Source organism: Microcaecilia unicolor, chromosome 1 (genome assembly GCF_901765095.1).
Source record: "Microcaecilia unicolor chromosome 1, aMicUni1.1, whole genome shotgun sequence".
Taxonomy (NCBI): Eukaryota; Metazoa; Chordata; class Amphibia; order Gymnophiona; family Siphonopidae; genus Microcaecilia; species Microcaecilia unicolor.
In genome coordinates this window covers 82,934,432-82,953,227 of record NC_044031.1, presented here as the reverse complement: position 1 = coordinate 82,953,227, position 18,796 = coordinate 82,934,432, and the positions used below count along the sequence as shown (strand labels likewise).

The following is an 18,796-nucleotide window of genomic DNA, read 5'->3' as shown; positions in this document are numbered from 1 at the left end:
TCACATTCATTATCAATTCATTATTAAACCAACAATCCAACAGTGTTACTAATTAACAACATGGGTCTTTCCAGCATAGGACTCTTTCCCCTTCCTCTCCTCCTGCCTCTGCTTTTTTGTTTTTCTGTATGAGTATCCGCCCTTGCCCATGCCCTCTTGTTTTTCTGTATGAGTTTTTGGCTTTGCTATCAATAACTGGCATTCCTTTCCTGTTTCCGATTTGATTGTAGTTTGTACACTGCTCTGCTCTGCCTTGGCAGCCAGAGCAGTTTAGCAAGTCTAAATAAACTATAAACATTTTACTGACTAAATTCAGCTTTAAGATGTTGTCTCCTCCCCAACTGAGATACATAGCACCTGAATTAATAGCAAACAAAATGAATATGGTATAAAATACACATACTTGATCCTGATCTGTTTTTTTTTTTTTTTTGGGGGGGGGGGGGGGGGGGCACAGACCATAGAAGTCTGCCCAGCACTGGCCTTACTTCCCAAGAACTGGAGTTGCTATCGAAGCTCACTGTAGCCTATTCTGTTTTGCCATTTTGAGACACAGATTGTAGAAGTCTGTTGGGCATTGGCCTTACCTTCCCACCTCTGGAGTTGCTGTCTAGGCACCACCCCTGCCCATCATAACATATCAACAGCCATGAGGTCGTTTAAGTTTTGTTTTGATACTGTCTTGTCTTTCTGTTTAGGGGTCCTCTGTGTCTATTCCATATATTTTTAAATTCTGTATGACATCAGTTTATTTGTACTAGGTTTCCAGTGTATGCAAAGTGATATGCACATGTATTGTGATTTTTCAAAGACCTGAATGGCTGTGGGGTTACAAAGACATACTGTGTTTGAGAATCCTCGCTTTATTTGGTTGTGTGAAATTAGGATTCATACTTCAGATGGTTTTTTTGGATTTTTTGAAAACCATATTTTTTAAAAAATTTCCAGTTTTACGTTTAGAGTTCATGATATGCGTACTTTAGGGTCTGTTGGGTAGTGATAACATGAGAAGATCATACAGGAGGATCATACAGGAGGTGTTTAGTCTTGTGTTGTTTTTTCAATGTGGGCTACTGTTAAGATGGGTTATTTTACCACAAGTTGTGCTTTTTTAGCACAGGATACCATAAGGTTATGTTGAACCCCTGAAGCAGCCTCTGTTGGACGAAACATGGCTGTGTTGAGTGCTTTGTTTTTAATAATTTGTTTAACAGTAAAGTCGTCCTGGTTGTCATCACTGTGTCTGCTCCGATGCCTTCATAGTTACGTACAGGACATCATTCCAGGATATGCATGGATGTATGTACATACAGTCTGACAAGTGCTGGTAATCATTTGTCTTCGCCTAGCCCGTTACGTTTTGTTTAGCACACCTCTCCACAGCTCTTTTTTTTTGTTGTTGTTACATTTCCCACTCATGGCAGGCTCAATGCGGCTTACATGGGGCAATGGAGGGTTAAGTGACTTGCCCAGAGTCACAAGGAGCTGCCTGTGCCTGAAGTGGGAATCAAACTCAGTTCCCCAGGACCAAAGTCCACCACCCTAACCACTAGGCCACTCCTCTTTTTTTTTTTTTTAACCCATTTTCTTCGTGGAAACTACAAAAAAAAATCTGCAGGTCTTTATGCTGGCAGAAAAGGGAAGAGAGAGACATGAAGTCTTCACAACTGCAGAAGAATGAGCTAATATTTTACGCCTCCTCAGGCATTGCGCTCCGCCTTCTTGTCTTCTATGTACTTCTCTGCATCTGCACGGAACAGCTAATAGCTTCATTGGCATGGGTTTAAATGTGCTGGGCACTAATGTCTACCCAAAGCTTTGTGCATACTTAGCTCTTGCGCAAAACATAGTGCACACACAAAGTTGTGTGCAAAAACTGAACTATCCCGTGTGCAAAGCATAGCACGCTTTACGGCATTGGCCCCTAAAACTGAAAATCACAGGCAAAGCAGGAAATGATTCCCGAACTGCTTTGTTTTTTGTTTTTTTTGGTCAGGCATGAGCAAATTAAGAATAAAATCTGTTTGTAGGAAGGCCAAGAAGGTTCTTAAAATCTTGGGGGGGGGAGGAGGACATGCTTTTCTTTCCAAGTTATAAAAAAAAGAGGACTTTTTTTTTTTTTTTTTGCTTCTCTGAACTTATTCCACAAGGTTAGTAGCATTGTGATAGACCAAGGAGCCTGAAACTTTAGTATCACAAGTCTGGAATTTCCTGTTTTCAGTTCAGTGCACATTTTTATAGAGCACTAAAGGTGGAGATATTGGCATCTTAGATTAAAAAAAAAAAAAAAAGTCAGAGGACATGCTTTTCAAGAGGCAGTAAACATTATCAAGACTGGTAGAAAGCACAGAGAAAGGAATTGTGTCATAACCTTTTAATTCCTTATTGGTTCGGTATTTGCATTCCTGTCTTGATATTAAAGCCACATTTTCATTATCACATTGAGGATATTAAATAACTCATTTTAAAATCCAGTGCTGGGGCCAAAACAGCACATATTTTATTTAATTCAAATGAATTTAAAAAACTTAAATCACTAGGCAGAAGCAGGGTGAATTTGATGTAAACCAAATCCATTTAAGTTGTGATTTAAATCATTAGTTGGGAAGATTCTGCACCAATAAATAGTAAAACTGTGAAAAGAATATCTATCTGATTTATTGTGTATTAAGTAACTATTTTTGATCAGGCATGAGAATTAAAGTACTAACTTCACAAGTTCATCAAAAAAGGTATGGCCAGGGAAGACGGGCAGTCCTTCAGAAAAAGCAGAATTGTATACCAGTGTAATCCCCCCATTATAATGAGGATTACTAAAGTCATCATGATAGAGCTTATCAGAGTCTCTATGGAGAGGGCTCTGAGTTGTGGGTAGAATGAGATCCAGCCCAGGAGGTAGGTTTCTGGGATAATTTGCAGAGGAAAGTGTTTTTAGTTAGTGATTAATAGCAAAGGTGGAATTTGAAGGTAATAAAATGTATTGTTTGAGCACATGGTGTTCGGTTGCCTTCACTCCCACCGGGACCATAGGAGGAAAGTGGGGTATCCTGGAAAGACCAGATAACATGAGGCTTGATTAAAGGGGAGTTATTTTCAGGGCTACCCCATCCAGATTCTGCATAACCAGACTTCAGATTGGGGGGGAAGGCAGACCCCAAAATATGTGGGGGAGGGGCACATTTTGCCCCACTTCCCTGTCCCTCCACCGCAACTCCACATACCTTGGCTGGTGGGGGTCCCCAAGTCCTACCAGCAGAAGCCGTCCTCCAGTGCTGTTCGCTGTATTGTGTGCCCTTCGCCTGCTTCCCCTCATGTCGTGCATACTCAATTTCATCAAAACCGAGTATGTGTGACGTGAGGGGGAGCAGGGAGGGCAGGCAATGCAGCGGAGAACAGCGCTGGAGGAAGGCTGGCAGGGTTTGGGAACCCGGGCCAGCCAAACCAAGAATCTTGTGTCTGCTCCTCCCCAGCCTCTAAGGGGTGCCCAGCACTGGAGTCTGTCTCTCTCCTGCTCTTGTTGGGACTCAGGTGATTGTATTAACGTGATCACCTATGACCCATCAGGAGCGGGAGAGAGACAGACCCTGGCGCCAGGCCCGGGGGAATTTTGTCCCCTCCTGCCCCCTCCCCCTTTTAGCTGCCCTGGTTATTGTCAAAGGCAGCAACTGTTTGAGAGGAATGCTCTGGGTGGGCAAGGTGAACCCAGCTCGAGAGTAGGAACCGGGAAGAGCCTGTCCAAGGCCAGAGGGTGCAGAACTGAAGTCTGATCCTGAAGGAGTTTGCTGGTGACAATCAATGCTATCAGCATAGCCTTGGATTATAAAGGGATGGGTAATGAACTGGAGGAGTTCTAAATTTGCATATACTCCACGATTTGTTATAAGAAACCATTTAATTAGTGGATAAGATTGTACTCAATAGTCTTGGATGGACAGAAAACCTCTTAAACCAAGTGCTAACTTCACATAAGGATTTATGGAGTTTGGATTTACTGCCTGTTGCAGAGGTTAAGTAAAGTTATGCATAAAAGTTACATCCTTGATGTGGCGCGTATTCTTTGAGTGAGAGGGTGAAGAGCCCGCCCCTGAACTGTAAAGGGAACTCAGGGCAAAGCCTAGCTTAACCTATGGTCTTCCGGATTTGTATCTGACCCTGGCATGCGCCCAAGCTCAAGTGACAAAGACTGAATTGTGAGTGAAGATTGAAGTGGAAAAAGGAAGATCATATCTTTTGTGGTCTGGGTCAGATGATGAGACCCAGATTACACCAGTAAGGGGGTGTTCTTTGTGGACAGCAGGGGAATGCAGTCACACTATAGAGTGGTGGTATCCTCTGGTGTCTTTTTTTTACTGGATTGTTCTTCTCCTAGGGCTCAGGAAGTGGTAGAAACCTTCCTGAGCATGCATAGGAATTCCCTTATGGCTCTCCTTCTTTCTCTTGGCAGTCCAATAATATAAATGTGATGTAAGTTCATTGGGGAGTGATGTGACTGCAGTCCCCTGCTGTTGACAGAGAGCACCATTACTGATTTGCAATTCTGATTTGTCCATGAACAAACAGGGCAGATACAACCACACAATGGGGTGAGGCCAAAGCTGAAGGTTGCCTCTGTATGACATTGGAGCAGCACATAGGTGTGCAGCTTCGGGGCTGTTAGAGAGGAGTGGTAATCAGGCAGAGGTCGTGCAAAGTGGACTGTCTAAATGTGTCATCCTTGGTAATGCTTTGTGAAAGTATGGGAAAGACAAAGTTGTAGCTCTGCAGATGTCATCTAAGGAAGCCGATCTCGGGTTGTTAGTAGATGCCGCTTTCTCGTGGAGCTGATGTGTTCTGATGCAGCTTGGTGAAGGCAGGTTGGCCTAGTCATAGCAGAAATTGATACAGTCCAATATCAAGCTGGAGAGGGTATGCTTTGTAGACTCTGCCCTTGTACAAAGCTGCTTCCAATTATTTGTCTCCTTTAATTCAGATATTTTGGATGCCCTCTAGATAGTAAAGAGCAGTGGCATAGCCAGACAGCCAGTTTTGGGTGGGCCTGAGCCCAAAGTGGGAGGGCACAAACTTTTCTCTACTCCGCCCTACCTCCACCTCAAAATATAAATACTGTAGCTAAGGAGAGGCTTCCGGGTTAGCGCTTAGTAGCTGCAAGGAGATTGTTGAGCGGCAGCTGGCAGGCAGCGTGTGGGAATCGCTGTGAGCCTGCGACCGGAATCGCTGTACAGGAAGGAACACTGCTGCTGGGCGGGCTTGACCCCAAATTGGGTGGGCCCAGGCCCGCCTGTGGCTACGCCCCTGGTAAAGAGAGCACATTTGCAGTTCAGTGAGTGTGGGGGTTTCTTGGCCAAGCAGGGGACATTCTTAAGAAAATATACTGGTAGAACAGTGTTTTGATTCAGATGGAAGTCTGATATCCCCTTGGATAGAAACTTGGGATGGGTCCATAGAACTATCCAGATAGGGTAGAACCAGCTGTATTGGTGGGTTGTGGACCATAGCTTGTGGTTTGCTAACTTGCTGGGCAGAAATAGAGGTCACCAAGAAGGGAGATTTCCATGAGTTATTTAACTCTCCTAGGAGCTTAAATTGAGGGGCTAGAAGCTGAGTAAGGCATGATATTGTGGCCCCATATAGGAGGCAGGTTATAAATAGGGTCTTTTCATGAATTGTGGTTCCAGTGGATGAACTGACACTGGGATGTACTGGGCAAGGTTGGTCTGCCAAATAATGTTTCCCTTATTTGGTAGTGTGGGCTGTGATTATAAGGCAAAACTTCTCTTATTTGGCAGACCAACTCAACCCAGTGCATCCCACTTGCTCCTGCTTCTTTTAAAATATACCTGGAGGGGGGGTCGGGGTGTGAATTGCCACTAGACAGCAGGGAATTATTTTTTAAGTTGGGTGGGGAGGGAAGGGGGCTACTAGACTACCAGGAAATTTTGTTTTTATGGTTAGGGAAAGAAGTGGTCAGGTGGGGGTGGGGACGCCACTGGACACCAGAGAATTCTCTTTAAATCGGGGAAGGGGGGTGGTTGGATCAGGTTGGGGCATCGGTTCAGAGATGCCCATTGTCAGGACATTACTTGGTTTCGGAGGGGGGTCAATGCAGAATGCCCACAGCTTTATTTTTTCTTTTTAAATGTTACCCTACCTATCGGTGCGTGAGCCAAACACTGCTCACACACTGACGGGAAGGGTGACATTTTGCAATGAGCTGCATTTATGCTTATTGCATACTGCGGTATTTTTTTTCTCTGATTTTATGCTATAAGCTGCGCGTTTTTCTGCATCGGCCCCTTTGTCAGTTAACTTGGAAATATTAGAAGTGACAAAGAGGGGCATAATTGAACGGGGCGCCCAAGTTTTCCCGAGGACGTCCTCGCAGGACGTCCTGGCGAAGGGGCGGGGAAACCCATATTATCGAAACAAGATGGGCATCCATCTTTCGTTTTGATAATACGGTCGGGGATGCCCAAATCTCAACATTTAGGTTGACCTTAGAGATGGTCATCCTTAGAGATGGTCATCCTTAGAGAGGGTCGTCCCCAGTTTTCAGCGATAATGGAAACCAAGGACGCCCATCTCAGAAACAACCAAATCCAAGCCCTTTGGTCGTGGGAGGAGCCAGCATTCGTAGTGCACTGGTCTCCCTAACATGCCAGGACACCAACCGGGCATCCTAGGGGGGCACTGCAGTGGACTTCATAAATTGCTCCCAAGTACATTGTGTGCTGAGCCCCCCCCCCAAAAAAAAAACCCACTCCCCACAACTGTATAACACTACCATAGCCCTTACAGGTGAAGGGGGGCACCTACATGTGGGTACAGTGGGTTTGTGGTGGGTTTTGAAGGGCTCACATTTACCACCACAAGTGTAACAGGTGGGGGGGGGGGGGGTGGGCCTGGGTCCGCCTGCCTCAAGTGCACTGCACCCACTAAAACTGTTCCAGGGACCTGCATACTGCTGTTAGGGAGCTGGGTATGACATTTGAGGCTGGCATAGAGGCTGGCAAAAAATATTTGAAAAGTTTTTTTTTTTAGGGTGGGAGGGGGTTAGTGACCACTGGGGGAGTAAGGGGAGATCATCCCTGATTCCCTCCGGTGGTCATCTGGTCAGTTCGGGCACCTTTTGGTCGCAAGAAAAAAAAAGGACCAAGTAAAGTCGGCCAACTGCTCGTCAGGGACGCCCTTCTTTTTTTCCATTATCAGCTAAGGACGCCCATGTGTTAAGCACGCCCCAGTCCCGTCTTCGCTATGCTTCCGACACGCCCCCACGACGGAAAGCAGTTGGGGATGCCCAAAATCGGCTTTCGATTATGCCGATTTGGGCGACCCTGGGAGAAGGATGCCCATCTCCCGATTTGTGTTGAAAGATGGGTGCCCTTCTCTTTCGAAAATAAGCCTGAAAGTGTCCTTTCTAAGTGAGATGTATACAAAAGTCCCAACTCTCCCCAGGGATCAGCATCTGTGTATAACAGGAAGGAGGGTGGATGGGATAAAGGGGGCAAAAATCTACTGCTCCAACCAGAAGAATAAAGCTCAGGATTTGGTTAAACCTGTAAATTTGAAATGCTCAGCCTTAAAAAAACAGGGAGTTAAAATCTTTCCAAGCTCGCTGAAAACACTAGTAAATAATGAGCTTCCCAAACTCGTATAGTAATTGAAAAGTAGAAAATCCCTCAGAAACCTATCGGATTAAAAGCGCTGAATATATAAGCAACAGCACTTAGCTTATGTTTGACAGGGCCGCCATTTCACCCGTATTTGGCTTCTTCAGGAACATGTGCTGCATATTTCAACTTTTACGTATTTTAAGTTGATTGAACTTCAAAAATGGTTGCTTATATGTTGCTTATATATTCGGTGCTTCAATATTGATTTGCACATAAATGTTTGCACTTTTAAATTTAGTTAAAGCACTTTAACAACAAAATTGCATAAAAATATTAAATTAGGAGTTTTAATCCCTATGATAGAAACTAATCAACGGTAAAAACCTGTACTCGTTGTAACCTAGGATTTTTAATTTGATAGGTTTCTGAGGGATTTTCTTGTTTTCAACTACTATATGAGTTTGGTAAGATCATTATTTACTAGTGTTTTCAACGAGCTTGTTGTTACACAAGTTTCTACTGCACCTTTTTGTATAGAGTTCAAGTCTTTCGGTAGAAATAAAAGGCAATCTAAATAAACATTTGAATGAACCAGTTTTACTTCTAAACAAGCTGGAGGAAAATCGTAGAATGCCATTTGTGATGTAATGCTTCTACTGCATGTGTAAATCAGAGGTAGAGATCCTCACCAGAAGAACAGCATCAAAAAAGAGAATCAAATGTAGACAACTGGATGTGTAAAGGAGTTTAGTATTTTATAGAGGCAAAGTACCCAACATAACCATGATGTATCCACGATGCAAAGTTATCTGTATTGTATAGTGTGGCAGAGTTTTCTTTTGAGAGCATAAGCTCTTATTGACAGGCTTGAATATTCATGCTGGTTCAAACTTTTGTGGGCCTGTTCCACTGAAAAAATAACTCCTCAAGCTGTAAATGAAAAAAATGCTCTCTGCACAGTGGTGCAAAAAAATGTAAAGGGCCCATTTCCTGACTTGAAGGTCACGCCAGACTCTCTTCCCCGACTCTCTTCCCCAGACTCTCTTCCCCGACCTCCCCCACCCTCCTTCGCACTCTCTTACTCCTCCTCGTGCTATCTGCGGGAGACATTAATCCTAATCCAGGCCCCCCTCACCTGGCCGCCTTCTATCCATGCAAACGATTCCTTGATGTCTCCAATCTCGTCTCTATTCCCCTCCTTCCCCCCTCTTCTTTCCCCTTCTCATGTGCCCTGTGGAATGCCCACTCGGTCTGCAACAAACTGCCCTTCACCCATGATCTCTTCATCTCTCGCTCCCTTCAACTGCTCGCCCTAACCGAAACCTGGCTCTCCCCTGACGACTCTGCCTCAGTCGCGGCCCTTTGCCATGGAGATTATCTCTTCTCCCACACTCCCCGCCCAGTTGGCCGCGGTGGAGGCGTCGGGCTACTACTCTCGCCCTTCTATAGTTTCCAACCCCTCCTCCTACCACAGACTCACTGCTTCTCATCCTTTGAAGCACACTCCATCCGGATATTCCACCCATTAACACTCAGAGTGGCAGTCATTTACCGCCCCCCTAATAAATCCCTCTCCTCCTTCCTCACCGACTTCGATTCCTGGCTTTCCGTTTTTCTTGAACCCTCATCTCCGTCCCTCATTCTCGGAGACTTTAACATACACGTTGATGACCTATCCGACCCTCACGCTTCCCAGTTCCTCACTCTAATATCCTCCTTCAAACTCCAACTATGCTCCACCACCCCTACTCACCGAGACGGCCATTGTCTTGACCTCGTCCTCTCCTCTTCCGGCTCTCCCTCCAACTTCAACGCTTCAGCTCTTCCTCTCTCTGATCATCACCTGATCACCTTCACACTTCTTCACCCCCCCCCCCTCAGCCCCGTCCAACTATTACTACGACCTCCAGGAATCTGCAGGCTATTGACCCTCCCACCTTATCCTCTAGTATTTCCAATCTCCTCCCCTCCATCATGTCCTCCGAGTCTGTCGACAAGGCTGTCTCCGTTTACAGTGCCACTCTCTCCTCTGCTCTGGACACCCTCGCACCATCCACCTCCCGTCCCACAAAGCGTACTATTCCTCAGCCTTGGCTGAACCCTTGCATCCGCTACCTTCGTACCTGCACCCGATCTGCCGAACGCCTCTGGAGGAAATCTCATTCAGATTTCCTTCACTACATTTTCATGCTAACCTCCTTCCACTCCTCCCTATTCCTTGCCAAACAGGACTATTACACTCAATTGACCAACTCTCTCAGCTCCAACCCCCGTCGTCTCTTCGCCACCCTTAACTCCCTCCTCAAAGTGCCCCCCGCTCCCACCCCCCCTCGCTCCCACCCCCCCTCGCTCTCTCCTCAATCACTGGCCGATTACTTCCGTGACAAGGTGCAAAAGATCAACCTTGGTGCAAGCCATCTCCGCCTCTTCACCCTTCAACCCTCTCCCTCAACCAACCAACCCAGACCTCTTTCTCCTCCTTTCCTGACATCACCGAGGAGGAAACCGCTCGCCTTCTTTCCTCAAAATGCACCACCTGTCCCTCTGATCCCATCCCCACCAACTTACCACCATCTCTCATACTGTCACCCCCTCCATCTGTCATACCCTCAACCTCTCTCTCTCCACGGCAACTGTCCCTGACACCTTCAAGCACGCCGAAGTCACACCTCTCCTCAAAAAACCATCACTTGACCCTACCTGTCCCTCCAGCTATCGCCCCATCTCCCTCCTACCCTTCCTCTCCAAAATACTTGAGCGTGCCATTCACAGCCGCTGCCTTGATTTTCTCTCCTCTCATGCCATCCTTGATCCACTTCAATCCAGTTTTCGCCCTCTTCACTCGACAGAAACAGCACTCTCTAAAGTCTGTAATGACCTGTTCCTTGCCAAATCCAGAGGCCACTACTCCATCCTCATCCTCCTCGATCTATCCGCTGCTTTTGACACTGTCAATCATGATTTACTACTTGCCACACTGTCCTCAATTGGGTTCCGAGGCTCTGTCCTCTCCTGGTTCTCCTCCTGTCTCTCCCACCGCACCTTCAGAGTTCACTCTCATGGATCTTCCTCCACCCCCATTCCGCTATCTGTTGGTGTTCCCCAGGGATCTGTCCTTGGACCCCTTCTCTTCTCAATCTACACCTCTTCCCTGGGCTCCCTGATCTCATCTCATGGCTTCCAGCACTGTGTAACCCTAGTAGCGCTTTAGAAATGTTTAATAGTAGTAGTAGTAGGGGGTACCTCAACACCCTGGTCACCCATTAGCCCGATGCACCTCAGCCCCACCGCAGGGCTAAGGTTTAAATTCCCCCACCAGAAGCCTTGCCCTTAATTACGTATTGGAGAAGATTGGGTTGGCGTAACATAGTAAATGACGGCAGATAAAGACCTGTACGGTCCATCCAATCTGCCCAACAAGATAAACTCATTTTACATGGCATGCGATACTTTATATGTATACCCGAGTTTGATTTGTCCTTGCCATTCTCAGGACACAGCTGATAGAAGTCTGCCCAGCACTGTTTATGTACTAAAAGTTCTGAAGCTAATGTCGAAGCCCCTTAAAATTTACACTCATGCCCTCCCTATCTATTCAGTCTCAATCAGGGCATAGACCATAGTAGTCTGCCCAGCACCCTGAATCACTCTAGGAGGTCAGGAAGACAGTGGAGGCAGCAGTGATTTCCTCTTGCTCCTGTCTCATAGGATTCCAGCTTCAGAATGGTGCTGGGTGACCCCTAGCAATAGGGGTCGGAATGCCAAATAAGGACATTACCCTCTGTTTCTCCTGGGGAGAGCGCTGGGGAGGCTAACCCAACCTACCCTAGTACATTTTCACGGGTTAGTACATAGGGGTCCTAAATGAGTTGACACCAGAGTGATTTCAGCAGGAATATTTAATGCACATGCTTGGGAATAAGATCTTAAAGATCAATTCAGCATTTCATTGGTGGGTTGATTATCATGGAGATGATTTTCAGAGGTCATACAAGGTCACTAAACTGGAACCTTACACTATAGCTAGAATAGAAGGTGTAAGTTGTCTCTGACCCTGACCTGGTACTTTTTTTTTATTTTATTAAGAAAAATGCTACTTGTTTTCCATATAGTCATGCCATACAGTATGGGTATTGAAGGTGGAACCACAATTTCCAGCTCTCTAGTATGCATTTTCCAAGAGAAATCTGTGGACTGGCTACCTACTACATTTTGTTGTATATCATGAGACTGATAAGAATGAACATTTTTTCACTTGACCTGTGTATGCACAATATATCAAAAATGTAATCAAACTTAGATGTTTGTGTTGTTTTTATAGTAAAACAAAACAACAAAAAATTTGTGACATTCTTTGAAAAGTTCCTCTGTAACGCTTTGATCTTCTTTAACTACAGGAGTGGATCATTCCTTGCCACAAGAACGTCGAACTCCAGTTACGCCTTCCTCCTCCTCTAGATATCACCGCCGCAGGTCCTCGGGATCACGGGATGAACGCTATCGATCAGGTAAGCAACACCAGAGTTGTCTAGAAGAGGATGCCAGGTAATGTGGTTGTAGTTGAATGTGGACTGAATTATTCAGTAGATGTGAAATTTATTCTCGTTCTGTAGCGCATGGCAGGGAAATGTAAATATTAAAAGATGTAGTTTGCTTCTGTATGACTCATTACCCATCTGAACATAATATGCATTTTTTTTAGTGTTTTCTGGCTTGTTTTACTATAGCGAGAGAACCTGTCTAGTACGCTTTGTCTTTCCATCATACAAATTAGTGGATTTGCATAGGTGGCTGCAGACCTATATATGTCAGGTAATGAGTCACTCAACCCTGCATTGCCTCAGCTACAAACTCAGATTATGAGCCCTCCAGGGACAGGAAAATACCTACTGTACCTGAATGTGTACCACTTCGATAGCTTTTGGGCTTATAGGTGGTCTATAAGAAACTAAAAAGATAAATAAGAAACCAGAAGCAGCAGACAGCTGTTCTGGTGCCACTGGGGCTCAGAGTCTCTGACCCTGTTGCTGTTTCTTTGATAGAGCAGGAGCAGCACTTATGAATGTGCCTGCTGTCGCTCCCAATGGTGCTGCCCAGCTCCTCTGTCCCTAGGGATCTTCTGGTTGGGTGGGAGGGTGGAATAGGCGATGTGAATGAAGGGAAATGTGCCCTTGTGCCTTGTTGCTGGAAGCAGTATCAGGTGCTAGATTCCTCTAAATTTCTTGCTTTTTTTTTTTAAGCTCCATTGCTTTTCCTTTTCTTATTTCAGTCTTTATGCAGCACCCCAGAACTAAAAAAAAAGCAACCACCCAAAAATTACATGCATCTACTTCAGATGGATAATGAAAATGACTGAGTCAAATGATGCCCGATAGTCTAACCGACCATGTTTCGTCTGATAGGTAGCGATTCATGCAGAACCAGGACTCTCTCTCTCTGTACCAGTGTTTTTTCTATTATCTTATGTATGTGATTATATATCTACTTACATCCTGGGACTTGCAATCGCATGGACTAGAAATGAGCACATCAGGAATAGGCAGACATGAGGGGTCTGATTCCTTGTTTGCCATCATTTCTGTTGTCCCTATTTTTATTCTTTATTTTTGCAACAACAGCACTCCTCGCCCTGTGTTAAAAGAAAAAGATTTCCTATCCCATATCCATTTTTAAAAACTTTTGTGTGCCTTTTTTCTAACTGAAATGAAAGCAGCTCACACTTGTATAGTACGGTGCATCCAGGTTTCAAGTTTATTAGATCCTTGATATACCGCCCTGGGCACAGGCCTTCAGGGCAGTGTACATAACAATGAAAAGTAGGTAAAGGACACACAGAAGCCAACTTAACAAGGAAAACTGAGAAAAGGAAATATAGAAGAAAAAACAATGTAATTCCACACTGTGATCCTCATGAATTGGTGTAACAATCACTTGTTTATGCACTGGTAGTAGATTCAGGTTACCATGAGGATAGGGGTACCATATTTTGTCCTCTGAAAAGAGGACAACATTGGGTGCCCCGCCCCCTGCCTGTCCCACCCGCCCCTTTCACATCCTCACCCCGCCCCTGTCACATATTCCCCTCCCCCGTCACCTCCCCTCCCCCGGGTCACCTCCCCTCCCCTTACTTACTATCTACTGCCCTGGTGGTCTAGTGACCTCTTCGGGGCAGGAAAGAGCCCCCTCTTTCCTGCCCAGAGCTCTGTCCTTGCCCTGCATCCTGTTGCTGTGACGGTCTCGGGATTCAAAATGGCCACTGAGAGTTGAAGTCTCGCGAGGCCGCTTCAACTCTCGGTGGCCATTTTGAATCCTGAGCTGTCACAGCAACAGAATGCAGGGCAAGGCAGTGCTCCGGGCAGGAAAGAGGGGGCTCTTTACTGCCCCGAAGAGGTCACTAGACCACCAGGGCAGTAGATAGTAAGGAAGGGGAGGGGAGGGTAGAATAGGCCCGCCGCGCCCGCTCGTTTGCCCAGAAATCCGGACAAACGGGCGGACTGGCAAAACCCGTCCGGATGCCTGGACATGTCCTCAAAAAGAGGACATGTCCGAGTAAATCCGGACGTATGGTAACCCTACTACTCCCCCTTAATGATACTCCCTCTCAGTGGCAGACCTGCCTTAAAACTCGCAATCCCACCTAGGATGGATGTGACCTGGGGGGGGGGGGCGCAAGGATGGCCTGGGTTCAGGATTCCTTTATGTTTATGGTTTATCCCACGCATGTTTGAATTCCGTTACCGTTTTCATCTCCACCATCTCCCGCAAGAGGGCATTCCAAGGGAGGTGGTGGAGGTGAAAATGGTAACGGAATTCAAACATGCGTGGGATAAACATGAAGGAATGGATCCTCAGAAGCTTAGCCGAGATTGGGTGGCAGAGCTGGTGGTTGGGAGGCGGGGTTATTGCTGGGCAGACTTCTGCAGTCTGTACCCTGAAAATGGCAGATACAAATCAAGGTAAGGTATACACAAAAAGTAGCACATATGAGTTTATCTTTTTGGGCAGACTGGATGGACCGTGCAGGTCTTTTTCTGCCGTTATCTACTATGTTACTCTGTAAACTATTTCTACAAATCCCACATCACCATACTGTATACCCTTTCCTATGTCAATTATACCTAACTAGGCATTGCACTCTCTCATTACAAGAAACAGAAAAACACAATTAACTTCATACACACAAAAGTTAGGAACATAAGAACGTTTCTGCTCAAAAAAGATCTTATAAAAAAAGTCTATAATGGACAAAATACAGATCATGATCCATCTTTCTCAACAACTAAATTGGATTTCAGGGAAAGGTGAGCATGCACATTATAGACGGACAGATGGATGGATTGCCAGCCCAATTTATGGCTGCTAAAATAAAACCATTGTATTTTTTTACTTCAACTTTGCCCAGGTGTCTGTGCTAAAGGATACAAAGGATCCTGACTGAATCAACAGTACACTAAGAGGGGCATTTTCGATATGACATCTAAGTCGGACCTAAAACTGTTTTTTTTCTGATCTACATATATCTACTCTCCAAGGGGCCTAGTTACTAAAACATGTTGGGTGTAACGCAAGTCTTAATATGTTAATGTGCCACAGTAAAAGTGTGTGTGACTTCTGTGTTAACTAATGAGGGAATTCCAGTTGTTGGTGGTGACTGGGTGGGAACTGTGCCTTGCAACTAATGCTAGTGACCTTACTGTGCATTAATTGCTAATGTAGCAGGTCACCAAAGGTACCAACATTTCAAAACATAATAGAACTTACCCCTCTCTAGGCACATGGAAGGAACTTGTTCAATAATGGGAATGCTCAACACCCACTGGCACTCTCAGAGCTGGCTCCTCTGCACGTACCACAGAACAGTTAACCTCACGTCAGAAATGTAGTTGACTGCGTTTCTACATTAGTGACACGGCTGTTTTCGCCAAAGTGCTCTGAATGGCGACAACATTTACTGTTCAGTTTTAACAGCTACCGCATTATAATTTAGAGTTACCATGTTAGGTGCAAAACTTAACCACAGTTTGGCAAATAAGTCCCTAAGCGTATGTTACAGATTCAGCATGCACTATTTAAGTTTTAGAATAACAAAAATGTGCATATCAGTGGCGTAGCCAGACAGCAGATTTTGGGTGGACCTAGGCAAGAAGTGGGGTGGGCACCAAATGTTTCTCTCCCCCACAGCCACCATCAAAAAAATACCTCAGCTGATGGGAAAATGCTTCTCTCCAGTCTCCACCTTGGTAGTTTGCAGCAGGCATGCGCTGAAAACCGAGCATGCAAAGGCGCCGATATTGTGGAGAGCAGCATTTTTCATTACCATGTGCTACTGTTGGATGGGCTTGAGCCCTAAGTGGGCGGACCAGGCCCACCTGTGGCTACACCAATGGTGCATATTTTATCATTAATTTACGGATTAGTTATGTCTGTACATGTATACCACCACGTATAATTACCTGCATTTGGAATGGCCAAAAATTAAAACAACACAAATCTGCAGTGAACATCTGGCCTTTTAAGTCAGGCCTAGCTGGTGGTTACCCTAGTGCCAAAACGTTTGGAAAAGCGAAGTGGGGGTACAGTTTTGTTAAAGATAAATACACAACGGGCATGGGTTGTAGAAAAGCTTGTTGTGCTGTTTTTCATTTGAATGTGCTTTGAGACTTGATGGGAGGTGAGCTGGTTTTTGTTTTAATGGGATATGGTCATGGTAGATTGTACTTTGGATGCATGTACATCTCTTCATTTCTTTGGATACTATTCTAGTGCAGAATCAGGCTCTTGTTCTGTGTTTCTGGGTCTCTAAGGTTGCAAAGACACACCCCATGGCAATTTTATAGAGTTCAGCTTGATTTCATATTCTAGGATAACCATGCTGCTGTTGATTCATGGGACTTTAATAGCTTGTGGTTGCATTGCCATAAATTTTGACATAGATTGATGGCATTTGACTGTGCTGCTAACAGTGTTTTGACTTTGCAGATGTACATACAGAAGCAGTTTCAGGCGGCTCTTGCTAAACATAAAGCAAGGAAGAGGCCGTGCCTATGCCATCAAAACGGCGTTCATTGGTGGTGCAGACTTCAATGGATGCTTACACCACATCCAGGTAAGAAAAATAAGTTGTCATTTCATTGATAGGATACTTGAAAATTAGCACATCAGATATGTTCAGTTAACTTCAATTTTGAAGTAACTGTAATACTTGCCATCCATCTATGAATATAAACGTTGCCTACTGGCACAGAACAAAGGTCCATCAAGCCCAGTATCCTGTTTCCAGCAGTGGCCATCCAGGTCACAAGTACCTGGCAAGATCCAGAACAGTAAAACTGATTTAATGCTGCTTCCCCAAGTCCATTTTAATAATGGTTTATGGACTTTTCTCTTAGGAAATTATCCAAACCTTTTTAAAACCATGTTAAGGTAACTGCTTTTACCACATTCTCTGTCAACGAATTTCCAGAGTTTAAGGACCATGCTTGAATGAAGAAATATTTTATCCGGTTGTTTTTAAATTTATTACTTAGTAGCTTCATCATGTGCCTCCCTAGTCTTTAGTATTTTTGGAAAGACTAAACAAGCAATTCATGTCAACCCCGTTCCACTCCACTCACTATTTTATAGTATTTTAATTGGTTCATTGGTTGCAATTTGGCACTTGGCTGATTCTATAGTCAGCCCTCTGCAATGCTGTGGGAGTCTCCTGCCTCACAGGACCTTATTGGGTCTTGGTAATGATGTGCTTTAGTCCCTAGGAGAAGAGATTATGCACATGTTCGATGATCTCCTGTGGGTTGCATGGTACTTGAAAGTCAGTCTAGCAAGAAGCATCTTCCCTGCCCTTAGTCCATAGGGAAACTTGAGTAATCATCATGCTGAATAGAGAATGCAGAGAGAAAAGAAAATATAATGCATATTGTTACTATTTTCGTTAACTTTCAAAATAAGCAAAAAAACAAACAAAAAAACCCCCATCCTGTGCGACCTATCTCTAACATTTGGAAACGTGGAACTCTGTTTTTGTTTTTGAAAATGGAAATTATCACTTACATTATGTTAAAATTGATCCTGGGAATTTTTTTTTTTCAATATATTTTTTTGTATTTTAAATCTAAATATTTGTCTTGCTTTTGTAACATTTTTCATGTACTCGTACTTTTAAAGCTTGAAATCTAGCTCTGAGTAATGTACAACTATTTCTGATACAGGTGTAGAAATGACACTTCTATTCATCTGCCTACATTTTTCAGTGATCTGCATTGCTTTTCTTAGTGGCAAAACACACCTAGCTTAAGTCTTCTCCATACCAGAGACTTGCTCATATAGGCCATTGATTCAAGCATTTAGAAGCTAGGGGTATGTTTACTAAGGTGCCTTAGCGTTTCTAATGCACCTTTAAATTTAAGGCGCGTTAAACGCTAACGTGCCTATACATTTCTATGGGTGCGTTAGGATTTAACGCGCGTAAACCATTTATGCGCGTTACAAAAGCTAATGTGCCCTTAGCGCACCTTAGTAAACGTAGGCATTAGTTATCAACTCATCACTTCTGCTAAAAGTACCTGTTCACTCCCCTACTATGTTGCATTGCTTTGACATTGCTTGTGGGCTAAAACCCCAGTGACCTTTAGTGGAAATGAACAAACCTGTTCTGTTCAATACTTAGATACATCTTCTGGTTCAGAAGATGAAGGCTCTGTACAAGGTGACTCCCAGGGAACTCCCACTCAAGCCAGGGGAGTATAAATATGGACCACTGGATCAGCCAAGCAATCCATGGCTCAACCACCTCCTACACGTCTATTCATCAACGCAAAGTGGAGGAGAAGCAGTGCTGCTCACAGGCTGGCCGATTCATGGCTCAGACGCATATAGGTTAGCATGCCCTTTATTTGAAACCTTTTCTGTTTTGTTATCCTTTGCCTGGTTAATTTTTTCCTTTGCTTCGGACACGTTTTGAAGGATCAAATAAAAGCCACTGCTAAAACCGTAGCGACAGTTTGCTGGTAAGTTAATTGTTTTGTCTATGTGTAGAGGTGTTTTTGTCAAAGATACTTAATGGCAATAGGAATGATTAATACCTATATGTAAGATCTTTAAAAATTATTGGGCTCCCTTACAAGTGGCGCTACTGATTAGCATTGCGCTGAATGCGAAGAAGCCTGTTCAATTCCCATGGGCCTTCA

General features: G+C 44.5%; 1 protein-coding gene across 1 annotated transcript in view; it reads left to right on the top strand.

The window, feature by feature from the left end:
• DIP2C (disco interacting protein 2 homolog C) overlaps positions 1–18,796 on the top strand; it is a 763,198-nt gene that overhangs the window by 380,197 nt on the left and 364,205 nt on the right. Inside the window, 3 exon segments of the mRNA XM_030198809.1 lie at positions 12,008–12,118; positions 16,590–16,716; positions 18,277–18,485. Coding sequence (XP_030054669.1) covers positions 18,359–18,485 — 127 coding nt within the window. The 5' untranslated portion in view covers positions 12,008–12,118; positions 16,590–16,716; positions 18,277–18,358.